This window comes from Fundulus heteroclitus, chromosome 17, assembly GCF_011125445.2.
Source record: "Fundulus heteroclitus isolate FHET01 chromosome 17, MU-UCD_Fhet_4.1, whole genome shotgun sequence".
Taxonomy (NCBI): Eukaryota; Metazoa; Chordata; class Actinopteri; order Cyprinodontiformes; family Fundulidae; genus Fundulus; species Fundulus heteroclitus.
Genome location: NC_046377.1, coordinates 15,923,152 through 15,949,665, shown reverse-complemented (window position 1 = coordinate 15,949,665; position 26,514 = coordinate 15,923,152). Strand labels below are relative to the sequence as shown.

Sequence of the window (26,514 nt, the reverse complement as noted above, 5' to 3'; positions counted from 1 at the left end):
TCTACTAAAGTCATCCCCTCCGCGGATTCATCGATTGGAAATAGAGCATTTTTGCTAAAAGATTTGTCTTAACTTCTAAATGCCACAAACAGTTTTGCTTTCCATAATCATTCCTTGTTTTGCTTTGGGGACTGAACATGTAGCGGGTTTCCACATTGTGAAGTTGTCAGCTGAAGGACGTTGCTGCAGCGTTTTTGTTGTTCTATAATGATTCTGTGGTCATAGGCAAAATGACTGTGACCAAACCAAAAGGATTTTGATATGGAAATATAAATAAAATTGGATAAAGACAATTGTTGATCAACTTTGATTATATCAGCACAATGGGAGGAGCGGTCGTCTTGCAATAGCAGAAATTGTAGGTACAACTCAAGCTTACTCCTGTCACTGCCCATGAGCAAGGCACCTGGCCTACCGATCTGCATCTCGGTGCATGAATTTGTGCGGGTTTGTGAGCGCAACTGGGTGAACGTAGGGTAAAGTGCTTTGAGTGGTCATGAGGACAAGAAAAATTGAGAAAGAAATTGAGTCCTTTTACCATTTACCATCAAGATGAAAAAAACAAACAAACTAATGATCACAGGATTGGATAAGTTACTGCATGGAAATATGTCCTATGTTTTTTGCACATGTGTGGTCAAGCAAAAAAGGTAAGTAAATAAATTTAGATAGATTGTGGTCACCTGCAGATCTGCACCACAAACCACATTTTGATTTCGGATGAGAAACGTGCAGCTAGGAGGCACTGAATCATCCGTATGGTGCATTAGTCTTTAAGATATGCTTTTTTTACTGCAAGTCACGACTAATAAATGTCATATAGACTTAATTTATTTCGCAAAGTGTAAATATATGAAAGTATCTTAAATGGCTGGAGGATAATAAATCTTTCTCGTGCAAACATACGTACGTATCTCCAAATGTGCAACTTGTGAATGAGGGAATAGAGAAGTGAGCTATGACAGCAGAGCTTTTACTTTACGTCATCCGCCCTCTGATTTTACTCATTTTGTGGGCCGTAATGTCAAGGTAAATTAGTTGTTTTGCTGAAGAGTTAAAGCTTGAAGCAATGGGGGTGTTTAATCAAATGTGGTGCTGTGAACGTTTGCTCTGAGTCTGGGTGATCTCCCCTGTGAACCCGGGTTTCCTCCCGCAAACCAAGGTCTTGGTGGACAGAACACTATGCTGAATGTGTTTACTGTCTGTATATATAGATGCATATAATATCCAGGGAGTTCCCAGCGTCTTGGCCTATGCACACTTGAAATAGCTTGCAAGAAATAGCACTTTAAACTTATATGGAAATACATTTTACTATCATGCAATATATAGTAGTGTTGGCTCAAAATTGCTCTGCCACTTCACCCCTGTTTGAAACGCTCTTTTAATTAAAGCTAAAATTGCAGGGAACTTAGAGTCCCACGAATTACTGCAGCTTCCTTCAGATGTCATTGTGCGGCTCTCTTGTACGTGAACAACTGATTCCATTGTGTAATCGTTTGGAGGAAGAATCTGACCCATATTTACGCGGACAGGACTGCAGTGTCTGTGGCGCGAAGACACATCTGTAATGTGCCTTATTGTTTCCAGATGGCAAGAAACCAGCCCTTTGTTCAAAGGACGGTTGTGATAGAAAGGAGAGTAAATGGGCCAACTTTGAAGTTCCCATCAGGATGAAATATGTGGAAAGCTAAACTTCTATTTAGTTTATTTATACATGTAGTCATGATCTGGTCAGGCCCCTTGTCTGAACAGAAACATCTGTTTGGCTATTTCTTTTTTTAAATGAAACACATCTTTACCCCAATATCTCTGAAGTTTGAATTTATATGTGTATTTTCTCCAATCTACACAGATATAATAAGGGCTCAAATATATGGCGCTTAGAAAGTTACAGCTTTCTTAGCCAGAAACAGCTTTCTGGCAGCCGATAGAATGAACATTTGATCATTTTTCTATGAAAGAAATTATAATTTCTTATGATTTATTTGCAACTGCAGATGTCCCAGACCTGTTTTATAAGTAAAGTCTAGAAATTTTCAATAAAGCTGAGGGTGGGACTTTGGAGAGGTCGTTCAAAACCAGCTTAACGTGTAACGGAGTAACTACGGAGTCAAAATACCAACCGCCTGATCCAAAGGAGACAATAAATCCAGGAACCACATTAAGTGTGAGCTGCTAGAACACCGGTATCATCGTACAGGGTGAAGCAAGCAACCCTGCTACAAACCCAACACCTCCAGGCTCCATTGAAATTTGCAGCCGACATGGTCAAACCAAATGCCTCCTGGGGAGAGGTTCTGTGGTCAGATGTAAAAAAAGATTGAGTTCCTCAGGAACAATTGCAAGAAACAGGACTTTTAATCCAAAGAACCTTGTACCAGCTGTCAAGTGTGGCAGTGATGGAATCGTTCTGTGCATCCGATTTACTGAATGTAGTAGAGGGTTAAATGGGGTAGAATCATTAATACAGAGGAAAACCTGCAGCTACAAGACTGAAAGTGGGAGACAACAGAGTTTTCCGACATAAAAATGATCCCAAGCACACATCTATACTAGCTGTGAAATGAATAAAGTAAGCTAGCATTACGCTTCTGGATTGGCCCCAAACTTAACTCCTTATTTAAAAGCTGGGTCTAGTCTGAAAACCAGTCAAATAAAAAAAAAAATAACTCCAACATTCCTGATACGAAGAGTGGTCAAATATGGAGCCAGACTTATACCAAAAAGATGTTGATGGCTACAATAAAATTTGGGTTATGGAACATTTATATGAGCTTACATCCATATTTCTTACCCCAGTCAGGTACTGAAAATCCATGATAAATTCAATTCCGTGCAACTATTTCTTGTTTTCGAAAATAATATCTTTTGTATGTTGCATTATCGAATGAATGTAAACTACATAATACTGATATGAGTTCAGGAAATTTCAATCATAAACCAAAATGCTACTTTTTTTTATTAGTACTTTTATTTTATTCAGGACACCTTAGCTGGAGCCCCTGCTCCGGGGAAAAAAAAGAGAAACACCTTTCCTGCTGATATATTAAGTCTGAGCTAAGGTAAGTGCCTTGTGCCTTTAAGCATTGAGAGGTTTTTATACAACATTTTATATACAGCGTCTATACATACAACATTCACACCAACACGGGTGCTTTGGACACACCCTCCATTTTTTTCATGACTGATAAAGAGAGGAAGGACAAATTAACAAAAAATAAAGAGAGAAATACATAAGCGCATTAACAAAGGAACTCAAAAGCACTTGGTTCAAGTTGAAAAGTAAAATTTAAGATCATGCATATAATCTTTGGAAGTGGCTTCTGTTATTTATTCTGAATTCTCTGAAGCTATTTTGTCTTTTTTTTTTTAAAGGAAAACACAAGGGAGAGACACAGAGGGTGGAATATGATGAAGAGAATGAAAAAAAAAACCTAAAACATCACTGCTATAAGCAAAAGAAATCACAATGTGGAGCAAGACATTGTTGCTTTTATCTCTATTTGAAGTTAATACAATACAAACAAAAACTGGACTTCTGTGCAGCTTGTTGATGTTACACTCTTAAAGCCATTCCTATTACACAAGAAGTATCTAACACATACCGGAAAATCAGCCGTTAATGGTGAGTTAAAACACAGGTTACTCTTGCTGCCTGCTCTGCAGGCGAGCTACGTTATCACGGATAAAGGTTGAACTAGTTGAACTGACTGGGATTTGTGACGTTGCTCCACTGAGTGAGGTGTCTTTTTGGTTCGGGTTCATCTCTGTCTTGGTCCACTGAATTAATTAACACGTTATGCAAATGAATCTGTTTAAGCATGTATGAACAAAAAACCATAAAAACTAAGAAATGCGATGCTTAGCTGGTTCCGTGAATATGTTGTGTGTGTGAGTGCCACCATAATGTGCTAGTGTTTACAATAAGCTGTGTGTATAACCCCTGCACAGTCCTTGAAGCTAAATACTGAGAGAAATGTTGTGTTCCAGGTCCAAATCTGCCTAGAGCCTTGAAAAGTGGAGTGTAGATTAATACCATCGTAATTTGTACGGTGGAAAAGAGAAGTGGTGAGAATCAGTGTTGTGGGGTTATGGTCTAACACACACTTTACAAAACGTTCATGCTCTCATCTATAAACACATTCTTTCTCGCAGAGGAGCTCGGGCTCTACTTCTTCCTGTAATTTCCGAGCTGGATAGCGGAGCGGTCAAAGGCGCAGCGGAAGGTGATCGGCTGGATTTCCCAGTAAGGTACGGGGTTGCTGAACAGGCTGATGCCGGAGTACATGGCCTTTTTGGCGTTGAAGCCAGGGGGGCAGAAGTCTTCCGTTCCCACAGCAGCAATCTTGTTGGCATGGAGGTAGACCACCTGGAGACGGGATTTAAATAATGATAACGTGGTTAGTAAATGAGACGGGGAAGGCTATAATTTAGGTTTTTGATGAAAAGGTAAATCAAAATGATGATATGCTTCAAGATGAATTGCTCAGGTAAGTCAAAACATTCTCCTCCTCCACATATAGTGCTCATACATCCATAGGCTGTGAGTCTGAGAAGAGAGTCCAAGACCTCCCAATCTCCAATTAATTCTAAGACCTTAACTAAGAGAAACATTGAGGCACAACCAAGCCAACGGTGGTTTTAAATTTCCACCTACTGTGTAAAGGAGAATGCACATTGGTAGGACGGCGGTGTATCAATCACTGCACTTTATCCATTAAAGCTCCACTAGCTAACTTTTGCAAAAAAAGGTTTTTATGTTATTTATGATAAACTATGTCTTGACAGTAAAATATGAGATGAGGAATATGTGAAACTAAATCACGTTCCTTTTGCTCTCAGTCAGAAACGACCAATCAGAGCCAGGAGGCGTGTCTTAGCAGTGCTACCTGCTGCTCACACCCCTCCCCCCCGCACTGTGCGTACCGTCGGTCAAGTTCAAGGCTGCCGGCGTGCAGCGTTACAGAAAAGTTGCCAACTTATCGAGTGGCACCTGCTCAGAAAACAAAGACAGGTAAACGGAAGAAGACCAAGGCTCCGCTGCTGTGGAGGGAGGGCTGTAGCGTAGCAGAGAACAGGGGGTAGGGTTAGGGGTAGGGTTAGGAGTTAGGGGTAGGGGTAGGGATTTATGAAGTGTGCTTGTTCAAATTTTCAGGCTAGGTCGGCTGTTTTTTCAGAACTCCCTAATGCAACTTTAATATTGCTAAGTATTACTGATTTAGTCTACAACTCTGTGTTTTTGCCACTATCACGCCACAATTTCCCCCTTGTGACAATAAAGGAATTTATTATCTTATCTTATCTTATCTCACTGGTCTAAACATTTTGACTTTGAGTTGTTTTAAGTCGCTAAAATTGCCTGAAGCTCTGAGGATTAAGTCTTCTGCGATACAACATCCCTTTACTTCAGGAAAAGAGCTATTATGTGCAATACCATCGGGGAACTTTGCATTTAAATGTTCAAGCTATTTTATAGAAGCCTTCCCTGAATAAAGGCTTTGGTTGCATGTAAGTAGAATATGGTTTATCTGCATATTGCTGCCGATTTGCAGTGTTTAAACCTTGGAGAGTGCTCCTGACTGATGAGGTAAGCCTAAATGCCATGCAGAAATCTAAAGAGTGAGTGAGCATTCAGACAAAAGATGTCACAGCTTATCAGTATGGTAAGGGCATTAAAGAGGTCTCAAAATAATTTAAAATCAACTCCTCCACTGTATGGAACAAAGTGTACAAATAAAGGAACTTCTAAAACCAAATCAGCTAAAATGCCAAGGTTTGAGCGTCCAAGGAAGTTCACCATTGAAGCAGACCTCAGGATGCTAAAAGAAGTCCCCACCTAAAATGTTATGGGACCTACAGCAGGCTCTTGCTACTGTTAAAATAAAACTGCATGACTTTACAATCAGAAAACTTTAACTTTCAGGCTCCATAAGCAAAAACACATGTCCCCAACAGAGATTTCTAAAAAGCATAAACCGGTAGACAAAAACCAGGACCTCTGAAATAATATTTTTGGACAAATGCATCTAAATTTGAATTATTTGGAAACCAGAACAGAGGACATCTTTGGTTTAAACCAAATAAAATATCGGCAGAAAATTATCTCACATTAAATGTGAAGCATGGAGCTGGAAGTATCATGGTTTGGGGATTATTTGTTGCAACAAGGCGTGGCCTGAAAATTTACCATTGATTCTGCTGTGTATCACAGGGTGCCTGAGAAAAAAGTGAATTGCCTGTTTTTTTTCATATCATTAAATTTGCTTCTATTCCAAAAAACAAAAAAAAAAAATCTAAATAGACATCAATATGTGTGAGTTTTTAATGGGAGTCCTATTTTTTCCACGACTGCAGGTGGAGAATATTACCTGCTTGCTTAACAAACTCTCCTGGGAACAATTAGTGTGACGGAACCTAAATCCACGACATTTTGGCGTTGAAAATACCTCTAAATCCAGCGCCAGTGCGTACCTGGATGTATTTATGGTCCGGCAGGCCAGGAGGAACGCTGGTCAGAGCGTTGTTGTCGAGGTGCAGCTCTCTCAGATGCGGTACATTAGCTAGACTGCCGTTTTCCACAGTGCTGATCTCATTGGAGCTCAGACCGAGCCTGCAGGAAAAACAAGCAAAGGAATGAGTCATGTCTGGAATAACAAAAGCCAAAGGAGCACAACCTCAATAACTTGCAAAAGGAGGCAATATTGTAAAATCATGGCCATCTTGCTGTAAAAGTCGTCGTTAGCCAATAAAGAAAGATAACGCTACTGTAGCGAAACGTGCATGCTACTTATAAAAACATGAAAATTACAACTGAAATCTTCGTTATCATGGAATATGCTCCTTTAAATCATTGTGCAGTTTATCAGCAAAGCTTTAGGCATCGATACTTGTGAAAATGTTCCCTGTGGCATTAATACAGTAACCTGTTACAGCTACCTAGTTGACAGCAAGGCTGCAAACAAAGCTGCAAAGAGAAGCATAATTCTTATTACTTGGCCAGATGCTTCAGGCCTTTCAGGCTGCTGGATGTCACCTTGGTGATCTTGTTTCCATCCAAGTGAAGCTCAGACAGAGAGCTAGGCAGACCTGCCAACCCACAATACAAAGGATTACCATCAAGGCAGACTGGAGGACTTCAAGCAGAATAATCTGACTTTATCAAACAACTTCAACCCAGTTTGAAAGCTTGTCTGTTTGTAATTTTCCAACCCAATCCGAACACTTGTAATGGATTCTTATCAGAGCGCTGGCACCAACATTTCCGCTAAGAGAGCTTCTCGTTTTTGTGGCTTTCAGCAGAAGGAATCAACTTGAAATTCATGGAAAATGTCTATGTTAATTTATGCAGCTAGGGCGAATAAATCAGCTGTGAGAGCGTCTCCGAAGCTCTGAACGTGTCATCCATGTCCTGGAAGTGATTTTCATATTTGTGTTCCTCAGAACTGGTGGTTTAATTCTTCACAGCTGAATGAAAGTTGAAGAACTGTGGCAATGACAAAAAAGGTCTCTGACCCATTGATGTATTTCATGCATTCCAGTTGTTGTTTATCTTAAGCAGATGGTGGTCAAACTTTACCCTAGATACTTAAATTATAAATGTATAAAAATAATGGTTTGGAATAGAAATTGTGGAGAATATTTTAAAGTTTCTGGCAAAGCCTGTTATGATAATGAGGAAATATGTAGGTCTCCAGAGGCATGCAGTTCAGATCAGAACATACTGTGTTAATACAACAATATTAGACATTATCAGACCAGCCTAGAGATAGATGATCAACATTTAATTCTCATGGTTTAAGTCAGAGTTAAAATATCACTTTTGTAGTCTTTTCTAAAAAGACTTTAAAGAAAAAAATATATAACAATATTTAACGTTTTAATAAAACAGTACTGTTGAAAATATAAGACATTTTCCAAATTAGAGTAATAATATTATCTGTAGCACATATTTATTCTCTGGATTTTGACACATGTTCTCAAGCAAAAAATAAAACCAACTAAGCTTGGTTTTGGTTTCCAAATAAACTGGCCAATTTCACAGAACAATTTCCCCACTAGGTTGTTTTGCTTTTGTTGTATAAGTATGACAAGCTCAAATCAGCTAGCCAGTCATGCTATCTGCTCCGGTAGCTACATTTCTGTCTTTGGTGTAAATAAAGGCAAAGGTGCACAGCAGTATATGGGTTTAAAGCCATAATTCTGAAAATTTTGTAATCCTTTTTATAGGTAACTGCCCCGTGGCTAAGCAGCAGCTGTCCACTTTGTTGCTCATTTATCAACTGAACTGTACAGATTAGTGTGTTTATCTGCATATCAACTGGGTAACTGAGATCTTATCACAAGTAAGACAACAACATATGATTCACCGATGTCATTTGTGACAACAGTCATTTCTCCAATCATCCATTTCAGTGGATAAACAACGTTTGTATTGGCTGGACCTCAAAGCGTTTGACTCAAAAACCTTCTTTTTTGTTGTTGTTGCTAACTGTGGAAGCCAACACAGCATCCTTACCTTTGGGTATCTCTGATAGGTTAGTGTCTGCAATTCGAATGTAAGAGACCTTTTTCAGGTCAGCGAAAGCACCAGCCTCAACTCCTGCGCTCTTCAGAGGGTTGGAGCCAAGCTCTGAAAAATCATAGATCGATGCATTAATGGGGGGTGCTGTTGTCCTTTTTCTCGAGTCTTACAGAAGGGAACAAGGTCACTCAAACGTTTCTTCGTTTAGTGAGAAGTTTGTCTCTTCCAAGACACTTTACCAAAATGTTTTATGCAGTTAATCGTCTACCCTTGTTGTTCAGTAAACAATAATACGCTGCAGGGACATGCCTAATGAATTGCAAGCGATGGTTATTAAACCGATCTCCTTAATTCTTCATATTACAAAATTCAACAAAAATGGGCAATTATAAGCAACACTAATTAAGTAGAATATGGATTTAAATAATAACAATTGATTATTTTTTCCATCTCATACCCATCACAATGACTTGGGACATGCCCTGGAAGGAGGCCTTTTTGATCTTGGTGATATCATTCTCATGGATGCGGAGCTCCTGCAGGCTCTTGGGCATGTTGGCGGGCATGTCCTTTAGCATGTTCTTGGACAGGTAGAGGCGCTGCAGCTTGGTCAGAGGGCTGAGCGCCTTAGGGTGGATTGTGGTGATCTTGTTGTTCACAAGGATCAGAGCCTATGCAGAGAAATGGCAACGTGATCAGATACAAGCTTTGAATGGAAAAATAAGTAATCCCGCTGCCAAGTCTGGGAAACCGCGATCGCCACAAAAATGTGCCCTCCAAAGTGGATCAAGACAAGAAAACGATGTTGCTGGTATTGAATTAAAGCAAATATTTGATGTGTTTTCATGAAATCTTAACAAACTATTGCAATCTGTATTCATTGGTGTGTTTTTCTTTTATGTAATTAAATCCAGTGCCAATAAGTTATGCCAAAAGCATTTCCACTGGAAAAGAGAAACGTTGCAGGATTAAGTTTCTGGGCCTTTCTGGTGAGGGACCTGAAACAAAAACTAACGGAGTCGCCTTTGCTAAAGGACTGAGGTGTTAAGTTCAGTTGAGCTAGAAGAGCTAAAGCTATAAGATGATCAAGTAAATAATTTCTTTGCACCTGGTTTAGGGTTACCTGTGTTATAAAACAATAACGACTAGTATGTTCATAATTCTGTCTCAAAGGGAGAGCTGTTGCCTATTAGAGTAAAGTGCTTGTGTCCGGGAGAGGGCACAAATTCCCGGTTATTTTACTTTGCTCTCTTGAGTTGTATAAAAAAAACCTCTCAAATTCTGGTGGTAGGAATGTATCACATGAGGTTGTTGCTTAACATCTTATTTTCCCTGTTTCCCTTTGCTCTTATTTGCATAACAGTAGTTGTGTAAGACCTGACACCGTGCACTAATGTGAATAACGCAAGTTATTTAGACATGAGCCTCGATAAATAGATGTAAATATCCATTACGTGTAATCCTTTAAGGTTCTTGAAGTCATTCTCCTTGATCTCAGTGATCTTGTTGTTCTGCAGGTCCAGCAAAGAGGCATCGTCAGGGATGTCAGCAGGTACTTCCTTCAGACCTGATGGTGAAGTTCAGAAGAGAAACAGATCAAGTCCGGTTTGGGGTTAGTTTAGTATGTACTGTGAGGTTAAACAGACACTGATCTCCATAGCTATTGGAAGAAAAAAAAAGTTTGCCTGTCCAGGTATTCAGGAATTTCAATCAGTTCAAGAACACAGAATGCAAATTACGAGTTTTTATAATAAAACTGTTCTCAAGTGTTAGTGGAAAGGCCCCATATGACTGACTTTATATGACTGCATCTAAGTGCTACATTTCCCAGAGTTGTCATAGCAAATTGATTGAAAGAGTAATGAGTGGTAATCTGTGGGGCTATCTTAAATTTGTTCAGATCTTACAGGTCTGACTAATGTTTCTTTACTGTGTCAAGTGCCAATACTTCTTAGGAGCAAAAATCACACTTGGAGTTCCTCAAGGCTCCGTTATCGGACCGCTCTTATTCACCATCGGGACTAGAAGGAGCATGTAGAGTCCCGGTAAAAATAAAAGCTAAAAAAGGTAATACCCTAAAGAGTGTGGCAGAAATGTAGGTCTTAAAACCATTGCTAGAATAAAGAGTACAAACGGTAGCGCATGATTTATTTTAGTAGCTTATCTTATTGTAATGATGTATTTACAGGTGCCTGTAAAAAATAGTTAGACAGAGGCAGCTTATCCAAAATGCTGCTGCAAGCTCAGACCATCACAGAACAACAGCCTAGAAGTCACAGCAGTGGCTCTCTGTAAGGAAAGAGATTTAAAAATATTCCCATTTGTCTATAAAACACTGTAAACGGTCATGGGCCTAAATACATAACAAAATAAATGTCCATGTATGAAAAATCCTCTCTGGTCTTGAGTTTAAAGGACCTGAACCCAACAAGGGGAAGAAGCATTTAGTTTCTACGCTCCTCAGCGTTGGAACCAACTCCCTAAAAATCTTAAACAGTTTCATCTTTTGTTGTAAAGCGCTTTAAACTACGCTGCGTATGAACGGGGCGGCACACGTATCTACGTTGTCTTAACTCTAAAGAGATGCTTGACTGTTTTCAACTGTTGCTTATTATCTCCTGAATATTTATCTCAGTGGAGGAAAAAAATAAATACATTGAATGTTGTTGTAGTCTTTAAGGTTTTCAAAACAGTGGCTCTCCAGAATGACAAAAAAAAATAAATAATAATTTGTGTGCTCGGAGGCACATATGGTGGAAATTGACCATAAAACAAATTTCCTTTAGAGTAAATAAGCGACTGCATACCTGGACAGCAAAGGCACACGAAACTGTTATACTTGGCATTCGGTGACAGAAAATCACATCTGTTTTTAAAGTCCTAAAGTCTGGTCGAGTGGACTGTTTTTAAAAACTTGACAAAGACAGGAGACATATCTCAGTGCACACACACACACACACACACACAAAAAAAAAACCTCAAAATGGAGAGTTTATATTTCTAAAGAAGTGGCTTAGAATAAACTGTTTAACAAAGAGCGACTCACTTTGAGTCTATCGTCTACCTCACATTTGGCCCAAAAACTTGTGATGACTACAGACAAACATCGCTTCCAAGTTGTGTTTTTTTTTTTTTTCCTGTCAACTTTTCAAATCCAACAATAAGTGATCCAGAAACCATCACAGCTGTCTGTGGTCACCACTATCATCACAGCACTGTCTCATCCTCTACCTCTGTTTTGGCTTACGTTCGCGCTTTGAGAAAAGTCAGAGCTGCTCATCCTTTTGCTTGTATTCACGTCACCTTAGGAAATGCACGATAAATTCAACACTAGATGCAACCCTCTCTTATTACATTGTTTTAGGCTGATTTATAGGACGTTAAAACAATTCTTTGACATTAATGATCAAGGTTATGGACACTAAAAGCACTGTAATGATAACACTAAGATCAGATTGTCAAGCATAATTACCTGAATGAATGGTTTCATATTAAATATATAATGTTTTTATATTTTTGTTTTGGCTCATTGTTTGGGCAAGACAGGTTGATCATCAAAGAATCTAAACGATTTTAAGCATGTTTGGATATTTTAAAACTTGTTACTGATATCGTGAATATGTTTAGTCTACCCACTTGCAGAAAATTTGGGCTGACATAATCATTGTGCTCAAACATGAACATTTTTAATCTTGAATAAAAAATGTACCTATTAATTCATTAAGGGCCTAATTCTATCCTTTCCAACTATGATAAAAAGTGACCATGTCTCTTTAAATAATTAATCAATCAGATTAGGAAGTCGTTTCTAAGGCTTTGGGACTCCAGAAAATGACAATGAGAGCCATTGTCCACCAGTGGAGAAAGTTTATGGACGCTGTGTGGGCTGTTAAATCTGGCATAAAACCAACTAAGCAATTCAGAAGAAAAAACCTTAACATGACAGTTATACGTTGCGGTGGTAGTTTGGTGGTCTGGGGCCGCTTTGCTGCGATTTGACCTGGACATCTTGCTCTAATTGATGGAACCATTAATTCTGCTCTCAACCAAAAGGTTCTGGCAGAGAAGTTCCTGCCATCGGTTTTTGACCTTAAGCACCAGCATATGTAGGTTTCGCTACAAAACAACTGAAGCCCAATAGTAAGTCCACCTCTGAATGGCTAAAATACTAAAATGAAGGATGTGTATTGGCCAAGCCACAGTTTTTTCTTACATCTGATTGAGATGCTGTGGCATGACCTTAAATGTGAAAAACTATCCACAATGTGGCCCAGTTAAAAGAACCTGTGCAAAGAAGAGTGGCTTTCAGGTTTAGGCGACAAGTGCTTTCCCCCTCCACAGGGCCAGGTCAGTTTGGATCCTTTGAATCTAAAAAACAGAATCACAAGTTTGTATTTTGTGTTTGCTCAGGTTATGTTTGTCTGTCATGAAAATTAGTTTCATGATATGAATAAGTGCGACGAAAGGGGCAGATATATTTTCACTATATCGTATTTGTGCAATTTGCAGGTGTGTGCACTTTTAATGATAGTTAAGCTTCATTTTTAGTGGATTTTTGTTTTTCTTGGCTTATGGTCAGCTGTTTTGGCCTCATCGTAAAATAGTCTGAAAGATCCAAACAAGTTTGGATGTCAGATCTGGTAAGAAAGAACAGAAACATGTTCGCTTTGTCAGTTCATTTTATCAGTTCTTGGCTAAGGTTAGCCGACAATCACAGGCTTCGAACGTTTCCATTTTTAATTTTGAACGTTTCTTCAGCAGACTTGATCACCCTGTGCACACACATACGCGTTAGAATGGTGATCAGTGTCCTCAGTACGGCCTGAGCTTGTGTGAGCTTGAACAGCGATGTTTATTCCTAATCTTTTTTTTTTTTTTTTTTTTAGCCTGGGAGTGTGTGTTTGTGTGAATGCCAGGAGGTCTGGGAAGCAGATGGGGGTTCAGGGCCAGCAGTGTTTATGTAGTAGTGAAGAACCCGAGCACAGGGCGGCGTCTTTGGGGGGATAAAGCCCAGTGGAAGCGACCATTATTCACTCAAGCTGTCATTAGCCTGAACATCCGTAACACCTGCACTTCTAAGTGTAACTTTTGCCTTCTTATCATTCACGTTCTGATTGATCCTCAGAATCCAAAAACATGCCCTGTCTGTCTGCTCCTGTTATTTTTTTTATTTTATCTTATCCTCGCAGAATTCCCCGTGGGTGTCCCTCCCTTCTTCCGAAACTTTTCTCCTAAAAACATGTCTCTCCCTTTCCAAACAACACAAGAGCCAAAAAAAAAGACATCCTACTGCCCGACTTTCCCTTTTTATGTAATAAGCATAAAGTGAATGCTGCTTCTTAGACAGTGTTTGCAGAGATGACTCAAACTGTTGTTCTATATATCCAATTAAACAAACATGGCAGATGAGCTTGAAACATCAAAGGTGACAATTGAAGAAAAGCTGTTTAGATTCTAAAGAAGTAAAAGAAAAAATAAGCCGACCAAGTAATTATAAAGTAAACTTTACACCGAAAAACACATCTTGGGTAAATTGAGGGGCTGTCCAGTACTTTCCAAACTCCAGAAAAGGCTTTAATCTTCCCCGATGTTTAAGAAAACTGATTTCCCAGAAAGAGCAGATCATGCATGTGTTACAGGAAGTGAAGCAAGACTCAAAACATCTGCGAGTGATTAACATATCAACACATGGCCTCATGTTCTCTGGAGAACGCTGCAGTAATGTGTAACACAATACACCCCTCAAATGACCAAGTAGGGTCTGGGTAGGTGGGTCTTTCTGTCAAGAGTTTGTGACTTATACTGCTGTTAAAACATCGCTGCAACTTAGCTCAGTTACGTTTGAATAAAACTACTGCAGCTGTCCAGCACAGCTTCACCGAGTAAAATGCAGCAACATTTCCTCCTAAAATCCTGAAGTTTTGACCCAGGAATTCAGCCGCTCCACCAACATGTAGGATGGATAACCTAACAAATGAGTTTGCGTAATGAGGCTGGAGGAGTAATTGGTGAATGCTGATTACACTGGATTACATGAATTAAAACTAGCTGTTTTGACAGTGGTGGTGGCATGTAATGCTCTGAAATTACACGTTTGCACTACAGAAACTATGCCAACTGAAAGTCATTACACAAGTTTTTTTTTGGGTCAACATAAACACATTCCCTCAAACAGAAAAAAAAAGAAAAAAAACAGAGGCATTGCTTCTTATATGTTTGTAATTTTTATTTTGGCTAGATTTCAAAGAAAAAAAAAACATTTCAGTGGGTGTTCTTCTACCTTTAACTGTATTTACTGTACCTTTAGCAGATGACATTGCTAATGTTCATCATGGTCATTCCCTTTTAACACATTTATTTGCCCATTACTTGCTTTGTGGTACTCAGATGGGTGTTTCATTCAATGGTTTTACTTATTATTTAAGATTCTAGTTTTGTTGAGCCTCTTTTCTTTGTTACAGCAAGGTGAAAAAATATGAGCCAGTGGTTCTCAGAATTGGATATTTGCAGCATTTTCTTTTTTTTTTTAGACCCTGTTCCCACTAAATTAGGACCATGGTGCAGTCTAGGTTCATATTTAAAGGGACCTTGGGAGCACTTATGTGTACAAATTCTACAAAAAGAGTTACATTTTTCTTTTTTTTTTTTCTTTTAGCCATCACTTACCAAGGTCAGAGCACTGGATCACACGTAGGTGACACTGGCATCTGAATGGGCACTTTGGTCCTACAGGCTCACCGAAGGGCACTTCTGTCTCGATCCTGGGCGCCACGCCTGATCCAGCGTCATCCTCCATCATGAAGTCTAGGAAGCCGGTTTGCTGGAAGGGTAGAGCCCAGCAAGCAGTGACCAGAATCAAGGAGAGGCAGGCGGTCCTCATGATGCTGCTTGCAGAGAGCCTACGATGACACAGTTGAAATGATTAGTCACAAAATAATATCTACTCTTTCTCTGGTGTAGTGATATTCAGGAAAAAAAATAAACTAATTAATTATTGTTGAGGTCTTTAGAGGTAAAGTTTGGTTGGTCAAGTCTGTCTTTTTAATTTTCCTTAGAAGTCAAAAGTTGCATCGGGGGATATTCATCAGGAAATGATATTGTATTTGTCATTTTTGAAGAACCGGTGAAATTTATTGGTGGCAGAAACATTGTACTCAATTCAGTTGTATTTGTATAGCTCCAGTTCACAACACATGTCATCTCAAGGCCCTTTACAAAGTCAAATTCAATCAAATCATACAGACAGATTGGTCAAAAGGTTTCCTATCTGAGGAAACCCAGCAGATTGCATCTAATCTTTGACAAGCAGCATTCACTCCTCATGAAAGAGCGTAGAGCCACAGGGACAGTCGTCTGCATTGTTGATGGCTTTGCAGCAATCCCTCATACTGAGCAAGCATTAAGCGACAGTGGAGAGGAAAACTCCCCTTTAACAGGGAGGAAAACCTTCAGCAGAACCAGGCTCAGTGTAAACATTTAAACATATTCTTAGCTGTTATTCTAAAATGTTTTCCCCATTATTTATAGTCGGACACAAAAAAGTGACACAATTTAAGACTTTTTGTTTGATGTAATTTGGAAACTGGGGAACAAACAGAACATAAAGAAAAAATGATTTTGTTTCAAAAGATTTCAAAAGATTCTATCGACTGTAATAGCATAGTTTTGAAGTAATTGTGCTGGAATATTTCCGTTGTATGCTTTAAAGTTCCAGTATTAAAAAAAACCCTGACCCTAACATTCTCTATCAGGCATGGGCATGTATGAAATTCTCAGAAATTATGCAAACACTTAAAAATTATTTTTTGTGTGTTACTTAGAGAGGAATAGCAAACACAAATAAACATTATACTTTCATTACTTTTATTCTAAAAGGGAAACAGTAACTGTCCCTAATGCAACTAAAAGAATCAAACGTATTATTTATGTTTATATGCTTATATCACATGTTATCTATGATATTTATTGATGGGTGATTGATATGTGTAAGATAACTTGAGAAGCATAATCAGCCATTTAACATATACTGAACTCTTTAGCATTCAAGTAAACGGACTTGTTTCACAGTGTATAAACCTTTTTTTTTTACATCCTACTCTTTACAGTTAACGTTGCCTGCAAGCTGAATTCTCACCATATTTGTGCGTTCACAAACACAATGTGCAGAACGTAGAGTGCCACACATCAGGTAACTTTACAGTGCATCAGTTTGGCATCAGATGGTTAATTACTTGGGATAGGTGCTTGGTTAGCCAGCCTGAAGACAGCTTCCTTACACTTATGTGTCTCAAAAAACAGTAGTTTTAAAAATTGTATTTTACTGAGCAATACTTAAATAATGGGAAATAATAATGGGAAATAATTTCAGTCAGCCAAATCTGCCTTGTAGGCAAGGGAAAAGTGTAGCAGCCTTCTTTCAGCCGGCTGACAGGCAGTGCGCAGCAACAGCTTGGGTGTGGGCAGCATGGCGTTATTTACCTTAAGCACAGTATGACGGAAGATTTCAGCGGTTTTAAAACTACAACTGTTTAAAACCCATGTATACCTTTATATCTGTCATCGACCCGTGCTTCTTCTCCAACACAAATATTTGTCTGGGAGCTTCTCTAACCTGCTCCTATTTTGTTGAGTAAGTGCACAGTATAGGTTTCATACACAAAGCACAAAACCTTATTTAAGACTCACCAAGTACGGCTTGTATGAAGCTAAAACTGTACACAGAGTCCTTTTTAGTCCGGGTCACATTTCACACGACTCTAACTTGTTTAACAACTTCACAAAACAGTCACTTATTTTTGATGCTTCTTTGCAGCAGATGTTTGTAATGATTTAAAAAGCAGTAAAAAAAAAAACATAATAAAAAAATACCTGAAAGCAGCAAAAACAGAAAGAAGAGTTCCTTCCTACATGTACCAGAGGGACTAGAAGTATTGATTGTTTATTTTAATGAGGAAGATGCTTAATATTGTAAAGTTTGGTGGAGGCCTAGTGGTTAGAGCACAGAGCTTCGGTCCCAGAGGTTCTGAGTTCAACTCCCACAAGCTGCCATTCTGGGTCCCTGAGCAAGACCCTTAACCCCCAACTGCTCCCCAGGCACCGCACAGTGGCAGACCACTGCTCTCCAAGGGGATGGGTTAAGATGCAGAAGTGAATTTCTCCATTGTGAGATCAATAAAGTTCAATTATTATTATTAACCAATTAACTGACATTTGGTTTGACTATTTTAGTTGGCAGTTTCTAATGGTGATCCATGAGTTTTGTTGTTATCTGATAGTTTTCTGACACCAGAAAAAAGAAAACAGATAAAAAGAACCTTAGATTTCAATTTATATTATTTAACATTTATTTATGAAATGAAAAATAGATTCAAGCAGTTATCTTTAACGGAGGATATATTCTGTAGGGACTAACTTTTTTCCACATAAACTGCCTATCTATTCCCTTTTCTAGACTAAACGTTTATTTTGACACCACCAATAATGGTTAAACATTGACTAAACTCCTCTGACTCATAGAAAAGCACACACCTACAGTTTATCCATTCTCTTTATTTACACTTTTGTACAGTAAAAACCGTCTAATCGTCCCGTAAAGCTGATAAAGACACCGCTGGCTGCGGCAACATCTGCACTAACTTTTACAGAAATACACAGGGGATGCAACTGCAGGAAATTGCACGGCTGCAACTGTATACCACTGTTCCACGTTTTCTCCTGCTCAAACGCAATAAATCACAGAGATCGTTTCTCTGCCAAGCATCTTATATTAGTAGTGTGTGTCAAACGCACCAGAGAGCATCTATTTACTGTGGAAGTAGAAATCAATGGGAGAACGCTTCCTTGTGTCTATTTCTAAACTTCACCACAACGAAGATGACACATGCATACGTTGTCTTGAAGTCACACACACACACACACACACACACACACACACACACACACACACACACACACACACACACACACACACACACACACACACCAGACATCCGCACAAACTTGGCGACCTTTTTCTCCAGCTACACATACCCACGTACAGTAGATTCTCTTTCTTTCGCACAGCGGAGAACTGCAAAGAAAAAAGGAAAATAAAAAAGAGCTAGGAAGCCAAAAGCCGCTCCATCCAAAGCAGTGCCACAATAATTGAAGGGCTGGTTTGAGCCGCAGCTGCAGCGGACCTTGACCCGAACATCATGATCAAGATGGGGAAACCTGACCAAGACCAGCATTTGGCCATGGCCTAAAACCAACTCTCAGTCCCTTTAAATGATCTGTGACGATGATGAGCTGTGCCTTTGATTTCCTTTGTCTCGTGAATGTGTGCTGCATTTAAAGAAAAGAAACCCCAGCATATTAATAAATGTTTTAAGAGTCATTGTTTAATGCACCCTGTGCACAGTATACTCTGCTGTGCAAAAGTGTTTGCCCCCTTACACATTTCTTCTGTTATTTTTAGGGCAACCGTTATTACCAGGTAAAGGTAACCTGAGTACATATAGAGTTTGGTTTCCAAATAATGATTTTGTTTTTCAAAGGAAGTAGCTATCCGAACCTGGTCCTGATTGATCAAGTAGATTTTATGCCTAATAACTTCTATCAGTGGTTTGTTATAACTGGTAATGAGCTTTTAACGTTACTGTGAGAAAACTATGCCCACTCTTTGTTGCTGATTTTTTTTTTTTTTGTTATTTAACCATATTGGAGGTTTTTCAACATGAAGCTCTACAAGATTTAGGTCTGGACTTTGACTAGGCCATTCTTTACCTTACCTTTGTGGGAGCTTTTAAGCCTTGCCGAGGTAGACTTGCAGTTTTGCTTTGGATCGTTGTCCTAAAGCTCAGGTTTTCGCCCTGGAAGCACTGTAGCTGCAAACAGTGGGCCAGCGATACATTAAAGCCTATGTATGAAGTCAACAAAGTTCATGCGTGTTTAAAGGCAACCATCCCAATACTTTTGGCAGCATAGCACTTCTTTATCACAAGAAAGCAGGAAAGGTGTGGGTTAAATTTGTAAAAGTGTTTAAAGACTGTGTGAGATGGAAAACGCTGACGATTGTTAAGGCAGGTTAGGGTTACTTCGGGTCAAGAATAGGGATCAGAGCTGAGAGAGACGCTCTGCCCCAGCAGTAATTACAGCCTCTTTCCACAAAAGCCTGTACTTTATCAAACTGCGCGACTTCAGTATGTCGAAGTCTGAAATCACTTCCATTCAAGTGTCTTTGTCTTCTGTTTTTAATTGTAACAAACAGTTTCAACTATTAAGAAAGTAGACGTTTGTAGGTCTGAATCTGGAATGATGCATCAGCGTTTGAAGTCAGGAGAAAGCTTTCCAAGCCGTTGGAAACACGGCGTACTCCGGCTCCAGTCTGAGCACAAACCAGATCCAGAAGAAGGATTAATTCAATTTCTGACAGGCGGACTATGCTTGGCAATGTTCGATTCTCATATCCACGAAAAGCCAAAAGTTCAGTCCAACCAAAACTTTGTTGGGAGACTTAGCTGCGGTGCTCTTTTCTCTATCTTTAGATGTTTATAGCATCCCTGGGCCAAATGGAACTTTTAGTTCCCTGGATATTTTATCTTTGTGATGCCTAATTGGTACCTGACACAAATGCTAGACAGAAATGTGCATCTCTTTTATCAATCTGCGTCAGACCGGTGGGGCTTTTTAAGTTGTATAGAACTGGGCTGGCAACTACATCAGTTTTGTCATTGAGGTATTAAGAGTTGTAAAACACTAACATCTGTCCTGTTCTGCACGGAAATTCTCTTCCAGTTCTGCTTGATAAAACCACCAGCACTCTGAGAATGACATTAACGTGACTGCTGGATTAATGAACCGTAGCTCCTTGCTTCGACCTTGGGCCACAGGCACATAATCAGAAACACACAAACATGTTTATTAGCGCTCAATTTCAAATGTTTTCCATGTGTCCCACCATCAATCTGTCAAACATTTTCTGCAAACATTTCTGCAAGCAGGCAGGGAAACGCATCGTTGCCCTTAATGGTTTCAGCTTTTCAGCAAAAACATGAATCTGGGGCTTTGTTCTAACTCATAACCAGGTTGGTTTTTATCAATAAAATCAATAGAAAATTACATTTGATGATTATGTTTTTCAAAACCAATCACAGTATGTAATATCTTCAGATAGGACATGTTACCTCCACAACCCAACCAAGGAACCAGTGGAAGATAATAGCTGGATTGACGGATGGATGTGCAATGTCGTGATAGAGGAGTTTGGACATTAAGTCTTGACTTCCAGAGAATAGTTGTGAAAACCGTTAATCTGAAGAGGTTCGATAAAGATTCAAAATTCCAAACATAGTTCAAATCCGTGGCTTTTAAAAAGGTTTCTCAGGTGGATTAAGTTAGGCTGAATGGAAGACAATACTCGGGACAACCTGCTGTGCCCCAGGCGGGAGTTTCTTCATTACCAGTCGACTCACACATGTCCACTAGACTGGGAAGATGGCCAAAACCTTCCTCCTTCCTCCCCGTTAATGCGCACACACATAAAATCCTGGCAAAGGATGTGCTTGTGTGCTCAGCCCAGAGCAATGTCAAAACAACATCCTGGAAAAGCGGTTCTTAAGCGTTCTATACCAAGCATCGCCTCAGAAAGCATAAACCTCTCTAAGTGCTTCCATTTCTGACTGACATTAAAACACAGTTGTACAGGTTTACACTTTTCAGACTTAAAATGCACCTTGTTTTTAATTCTTCACTGTGTCTGTCCCATTTTCAAAGGGCCATAAAATGGCACTTAACAAGAGCCCCCCCCCCCACCACCACCACAAATCAACATCTGCATTAAGAACCTCAATGCAGATGTTGGGAACCTTAATGCAAAGCACACTGGCTCTCTTCCACAACTCGATCCAAATCCAATTACATCACTTTATTACTGTTTTTGGCCGACAAGCCTAGTAAATCATGCTAAGATTTACTAGCTAACTAGCTCTAACCTGGTTATCATTATCCAATTGAATCTTTCGTAGGGTTCTCAGAATATTCATCATTGCTCATCTCTTTTCTATTGTCTCTGGTAAGCGAGAAGGTTTTAGGGTTGTTGAACCACTCATCTTTTACCAAAATATGCTAATTAGTTTGGCCACATAAATAGTTGGGCCACAATTAATTGGTGTACCACTTAAGGATGCCTGAGTACCATAATTGATTCCAGTATGACATCTGCAATGCATAGCAGGGGTAGGGGTCTCGAACCACAGCTGACCTCTTTACAGAATTAGTATTTCTTCCAAATACCTGTTGTTAGTGTACTGTGGGATTCATGTCTGTCATTTTAGCAGATGCTTTAAGAAAACATTGCCTATTTTCCAATGTGCAGTGAGGATGGACATGTAATAGTGCATCTAATTTTATTTTGTCAATAAATTGAAGTTTCCCCTAACAGTCTAGGTGTTTTTCACCATTGACTATGTGGTTCACATTGACAGAGAGGCTGTGTTGGCTGCTGCAGTAGCCAGCTTGTTGAGGTGATGTGATTCGTTCTGTGTACTGTTCCCAGACAATTGTCAGCTTTTAATGAAAGCTAAGTAGAGAGAGTCTGAAAGGATAGTCGATAACTTTTACAACGTTCAAAGTGAAGCTATAAGTTTGAAGCAGGAGAAAAACTTTTCCTGTGAGTTTTTTTGTCAACATGCAATCAATCATGAATTATTAAGCAGACATATTCAAAACAGGGATGAGAACATGCTAGTGTCTGATTAACGCTTTTAGCTAACTTTTCAGCTAATGTAAACATTGTCAGCGGGAGCAAAATGGGAGTTTATAGAAGACTGTAGCTGTACATCTCAGATACAGCATATCTTGAGAAACACATAATAAAGCTAAAGGCACTTTAAACTATGCATTGTCAAGACATTCGTAGCCTCCTCAACCTAGCTAACCCCAAGTTTGAGCGGCATATTGAGGTTGTCCAGCAGGTGCTACTTTTGTGGCAAGATATCCATCACTTTCAAGAAAAAAACAATACTGTGGCATTGTAACATCCCTAGGTACATGACGTAGTGCATTATTTTATTTTAATTTTAGGCTATTGAGAATTTTATGCATAGTCCTAGGATGTATATGCCACTAAAAGCTTCATGCTGGGTTGGTTTTGTGTCGGTTTGATGCTTAGGATTGTCTGCTTTCAAGCAAAGAAACCAAGTATTAAACCATTTTGTCCTCTTTTCTACCTATTTTAATAGGTGTAATGTTACTTGCTGTTTTCCCTGGTTTAGCTGGGGCACAACATTAATGGGGGCTCCTCCGGGATTTCAAACCGGGCAGTCTCATACCCCAAGCAAGAATCACACTCCTCGACCAAAATGAAAACTGGCACTAATTGCTGCGTTCCGGAGGCTAATTAGTATTGTTGGAGTAGTACTTTCATTTACTGGAAATGCTTGTCAGAGTCTTTGAACGTCATCCATCTGCTTAAGTTTTGATTGATTCAAAAGTGACAAAAGACAATCAAAAGTTCTCTAAAATTGTAAACAGAGCAGGGCAAATAAGGGCACAACACCACACGCTGCAAACCATTCTTAATCTATTAACATGGAATCAAAGAACATACTGCAATTAAAAAGCAAATGCTATTCTCTCAGCTGCAATGTATAATTCATTTTATGACTTCGCTGGAAAAAAGGGTGGAGGGTGACATTTCCTGTGATGGCAGCCACCTTGTCTGCTCTCTTCTTCTTCTCCTCCTTTTCCTTGTATCTCTCATCTCTCCCCCCACATTCCCCTGAGTGTGACCCTAGCATTACTAATGATTCCCAGATAAGAAGCATGCAGACCTTTTCATAAGGGAGGAAAGCAATTATCCTTACTTGCTTGCTACTTTTTCTTCTTTGCTGCTGTAGGCTTTCAACGAAACGTTCAACCAATGAAATACCAGACTGAGTGGGCTTAGAAATCAAACTATAGATGGTCGAAAATCACACAAAACATAGCCTCTAAACTTTGCACACTACCTCCCTCTTTCTTCGACCTCCTTGCGCTTGCTTCTGCAGAGCGTCTGTCAGCAATTAATCACTGTAAGGTATTTACTGGGCCACAGGACATTTAAAACATGTGAGTCTGTCAGCAAATGACTGTGAGCTCCCCTCCCACGTGGTTGCCCAAACACATCATTTTAACCGTCGTCTGAGGAGTCACAGGTCATGCCTGTTGAAAGATCTCTGTGAGGTTTGGGGGGTTTCTCTTCAGTTGAATTCACTTTATTTATATAGCACCGATTCGCAACCAAATTCATCTCAATACACTTTACACTAAGACCACTTGCAGAAATATATGATTAAATCAATTCAAACCCCTAATAAGTCTAGCAAAGTTCAATCGTATAGACGGTTTAATCATAATCATAATACAAAACAGCTAAATTCAGTTCATAATATCAACAGTTGCACTAACTAAGCCCAGTCAGTTGCATGTAATTCCTCACTTTGCAATAATAAGATGTTATTGCATGTTTTTCATACACAGATATGGAAACAGATGGTCAACAATCAATTGCAGCCTTGAAGTTTCATGAAATAGCAGTAAATCAGCCTGATCCTCAATAGCTGCTTTTGATGTTTCACCCCCCAAAGCACCCAGCCAATGAATCCCACTGGACCAGCAAAATCAGTGTGATTCCTTTCTGGGGCCGACAGCCGGAACTGAAAGATCATTTTGGGGATTTTAGAACATGCCTGAGAGATAGCCAGCGGTTAAACCACATTTCAGCTGTTTTGTGTGAAAAACCGTCAGCCTGCCATCATACCTCAATCTCATTATCAGTCAGCCCTACATAGATGTGGAGCAACCTTCCCTCCCTTTTCTTCTCTTCCTCCCATTCTGCACTCTGTGTTATCCCTTTTTATGATTTGTATTTCTTTCCTGACCCTAATAGCTTAGGACGGGAAGATGGGCTAAAATGTGGAACCTTCTTGGTATTCCAATGAGCAAAATGAGGCAGGGGAATGAGAGTTTCTGGCTGCTGTCCATTTGATCCCAATTTTTCTTTTGCTCTGTCTGACCTGGGAAAATGAAGTCCAGATGGAAAAAATATATATATTCTGTGTGTAAGAATCTGGGCCTTGTCTCTTTCAGCACCTCACAACACATTTGCTCATTTCCATTGCTTTGAGTCTATTGTAGTACCTTATTTCTGCCTTTTCTTAGCCTTTATTTAATTCAGATTGCTATTTTGATCCCATTTTGCCTGTCTCAGATTCACTTTTTTCACTACAGCTGAACCACATTGTTCCCCCCCCCCCCCTTCTCGGCAAAAAAAGGTGTAATGAGTTAGCAGAGAGTTGTGCAGAGGCTTGCCAGGAAGCCCTTAGACATCTCTTTGATAGAGGAAGCTGTACCATTACAAGATTAATGACACTGTGTGTGTTGCCAGGTAAAAGAAAAAAAGTCCTAATTTCCTCTTCAAAGCCTTTTACTTACAAATGTCCCCCCCCCAAGGGCAATTTCTGAAGACAAGGTTTCTGCTAAAACGAAAGAGGCGCTTCTGAACAGAAAGATAAAAGACTGAGGCTTCAGTAAAACGGCTGTAATCTAAACTGGTCAGCTGAAACGGAAAGTTTGAGAAGTAAAGAAAACACATTTTCCATTTAAAGCCCGGGCCAGTGTTAAAGGGGTCGTTTTGTCTTTTTTCCCTGCATTTGCCTCAATGCAAAAGATGATCCAACAAGAGTTTGCCTTCAGATCTTTACTCGGAATCAATCGTGTATAAAGCCGACATTTTCCGGAGAAACATGCAAGAAATGCTCAAGAGCAATCAGCAAACCCCAAAGCATCACATGGGCCTCAACTGTGTGTACTTTAAAGACAACCGAGAGGCCAAAAGAATTCAGCTGTGTGAGAGAAGTTGGGTACCAGCCTGATCGGCCCTACCACACCCCCTTTCCTACAGCCACTGCTCTTTTTCTCTGCTCTTTTTGTCCTGTATGCAGATTGAACTGATTAAGGAGTCTCCTCACATATGGGGAGTGCAATGAGAACAAGACTTGGCAACATATCTGGAATATTACAACGCAGGAGCAGACGAGGAGGAGGAAGAAACGATGCAATGCTTGTAAAAGGCGAAGAAACACGATTCAATCAACTTTATCTTAAGACCTTTTTTTTTTTATAAAAAGCTGCAACTTTTTCAAGAAAGAAATTCATTGCATTGAAAGAGAGCCAAAGTTCTCATTATCAACCCCAGATTTTCCATTTTCCCCAGCCATGGAGGAGAACACCTACCTGTTCTCAGTGGAAGCCAGGCAAGGAGAGTAGAAGCCGGTGAGATGAGCTTGACTTCCAAAACGAGACTACGAAGCGGCTGACGGGGCCTGTGGGGTTGTTTGAATCGGAGAGCGTGCAGCCAAAATCAAGCAGGTGTGCTCTCTCACAACAGGGGGAGGAGAGAAAAACGGCGAGGAGGGAGAGGAGAGCGAACGGGACAGGAGGGAAAGGAGAGAGACAGAAGGAGGGTGGGGTCCGACCAACGAGCTCCTCTCAGGACCGAGACAATTGGCGGAGAACTTCCCCTCCGCTCCTGCTGCTCGGAGCCAAAAACAGCTGGAAGGAGAGGAGAGAAGGGCTGCGGGAGTGGAAAGGAGACAGGGAGAGTGAGGAAAGAAAGAAGGAAGGAAGGAAGGAGGGCAGTGGTGGAAGAAAAAGAGGCAGAGAGCTGGAGTTTAGGGTTTTTGAGCAGCCACCCTTAGAGCGACATTCGGTAATGATAGGATAGGTCCTGAGCAGCTTTTGCAGACAGCAATGCACCCAAAGTTTCAGGACATTTCATTCATTCCCATTCAGCCTTGATATGGACGACCTCAATGAAAAACTGAAACCCACATGAAGAGATGAAGTTTGGCTGAATAAACTGCAACCGATGCTTCACTTCAGGACATTACCCTATTTAATCGCTGATGCAGTTTAGGTTGCTTCAGTGAATCTTATAGGTCTATTGGGATTTTTTTTTGGCTAAAACAAAG

The 26,514-nt window shown here is 39.8% G+C and overlaps 1 protein-coding gene across 2 annotated transcripts; it reads right to left on the bottom strand.

The window, feature by feature from the left end:
• Nucleotides 1–2,952: 2,952 nt before the first annotated feature.
• Nucleotides 2,953–26,123, bottom strand: dcn (decorin). Of its 2 annotated transcripts, XM_012869713.3 has the most exons (8): nt 25,778–26,123; nt 15,191–15,423; nt 9,979–10,091; nt 8,982–9,195; nt 8,519–8,632; nt 6,996–7,089; nt 6,475–6,613; nt 4,172–4,372 (listed from the first exon to the last, which is right to left on the bottom strand). In XM_012869713.3, exons 2-8 carry the CDS (start codon nt 15,402–15,404, stop codon nt 4,172–4,174), a joined length of 1,089 nt encoding a protein of 362 aa, XP_012725167.2. In that variant the 5' UTR covers nt 15,405–15,423; nt 25,778–26,123. The 2 variants fall into 2 exon arrangements, with proteins under 2 accessions (XP_012725166.2, XP_012725167.2); XM_012869712.3 differs by lacking the exon at nt 25,778–26,123 and having other exon boundaries at nt 2,953–4,372; nt 15,191–15,404.
• Nucleotides 26,124–26,514: the final 391 nt, after the last annotated feature.

Bases quoted from the DNA above. Each gene is read 5' to 3' on its own strand.
- dcn (XM_012869713.3), bottom strand. From the start codon at position 15,404: ATGAGGACCGCCTGCCTCTCCTTGATTCTGGTCACTGCTTGCTGGGCT. The intron at 9,196-9,978 runs GTAATGGATATT...TTCTCTGCATAG, and splicing joins AGAACCTTAAAGGATTACAC to GCTCTGATCCTTGTGAACAA. The intron at 8,633-8,981 runs GTATGAGATGGA...ATGATTTTTCAG, and splicing joins GTCCCAAGTCATTGTGATGG to AGCTTGGCTCCAACCCTCTG.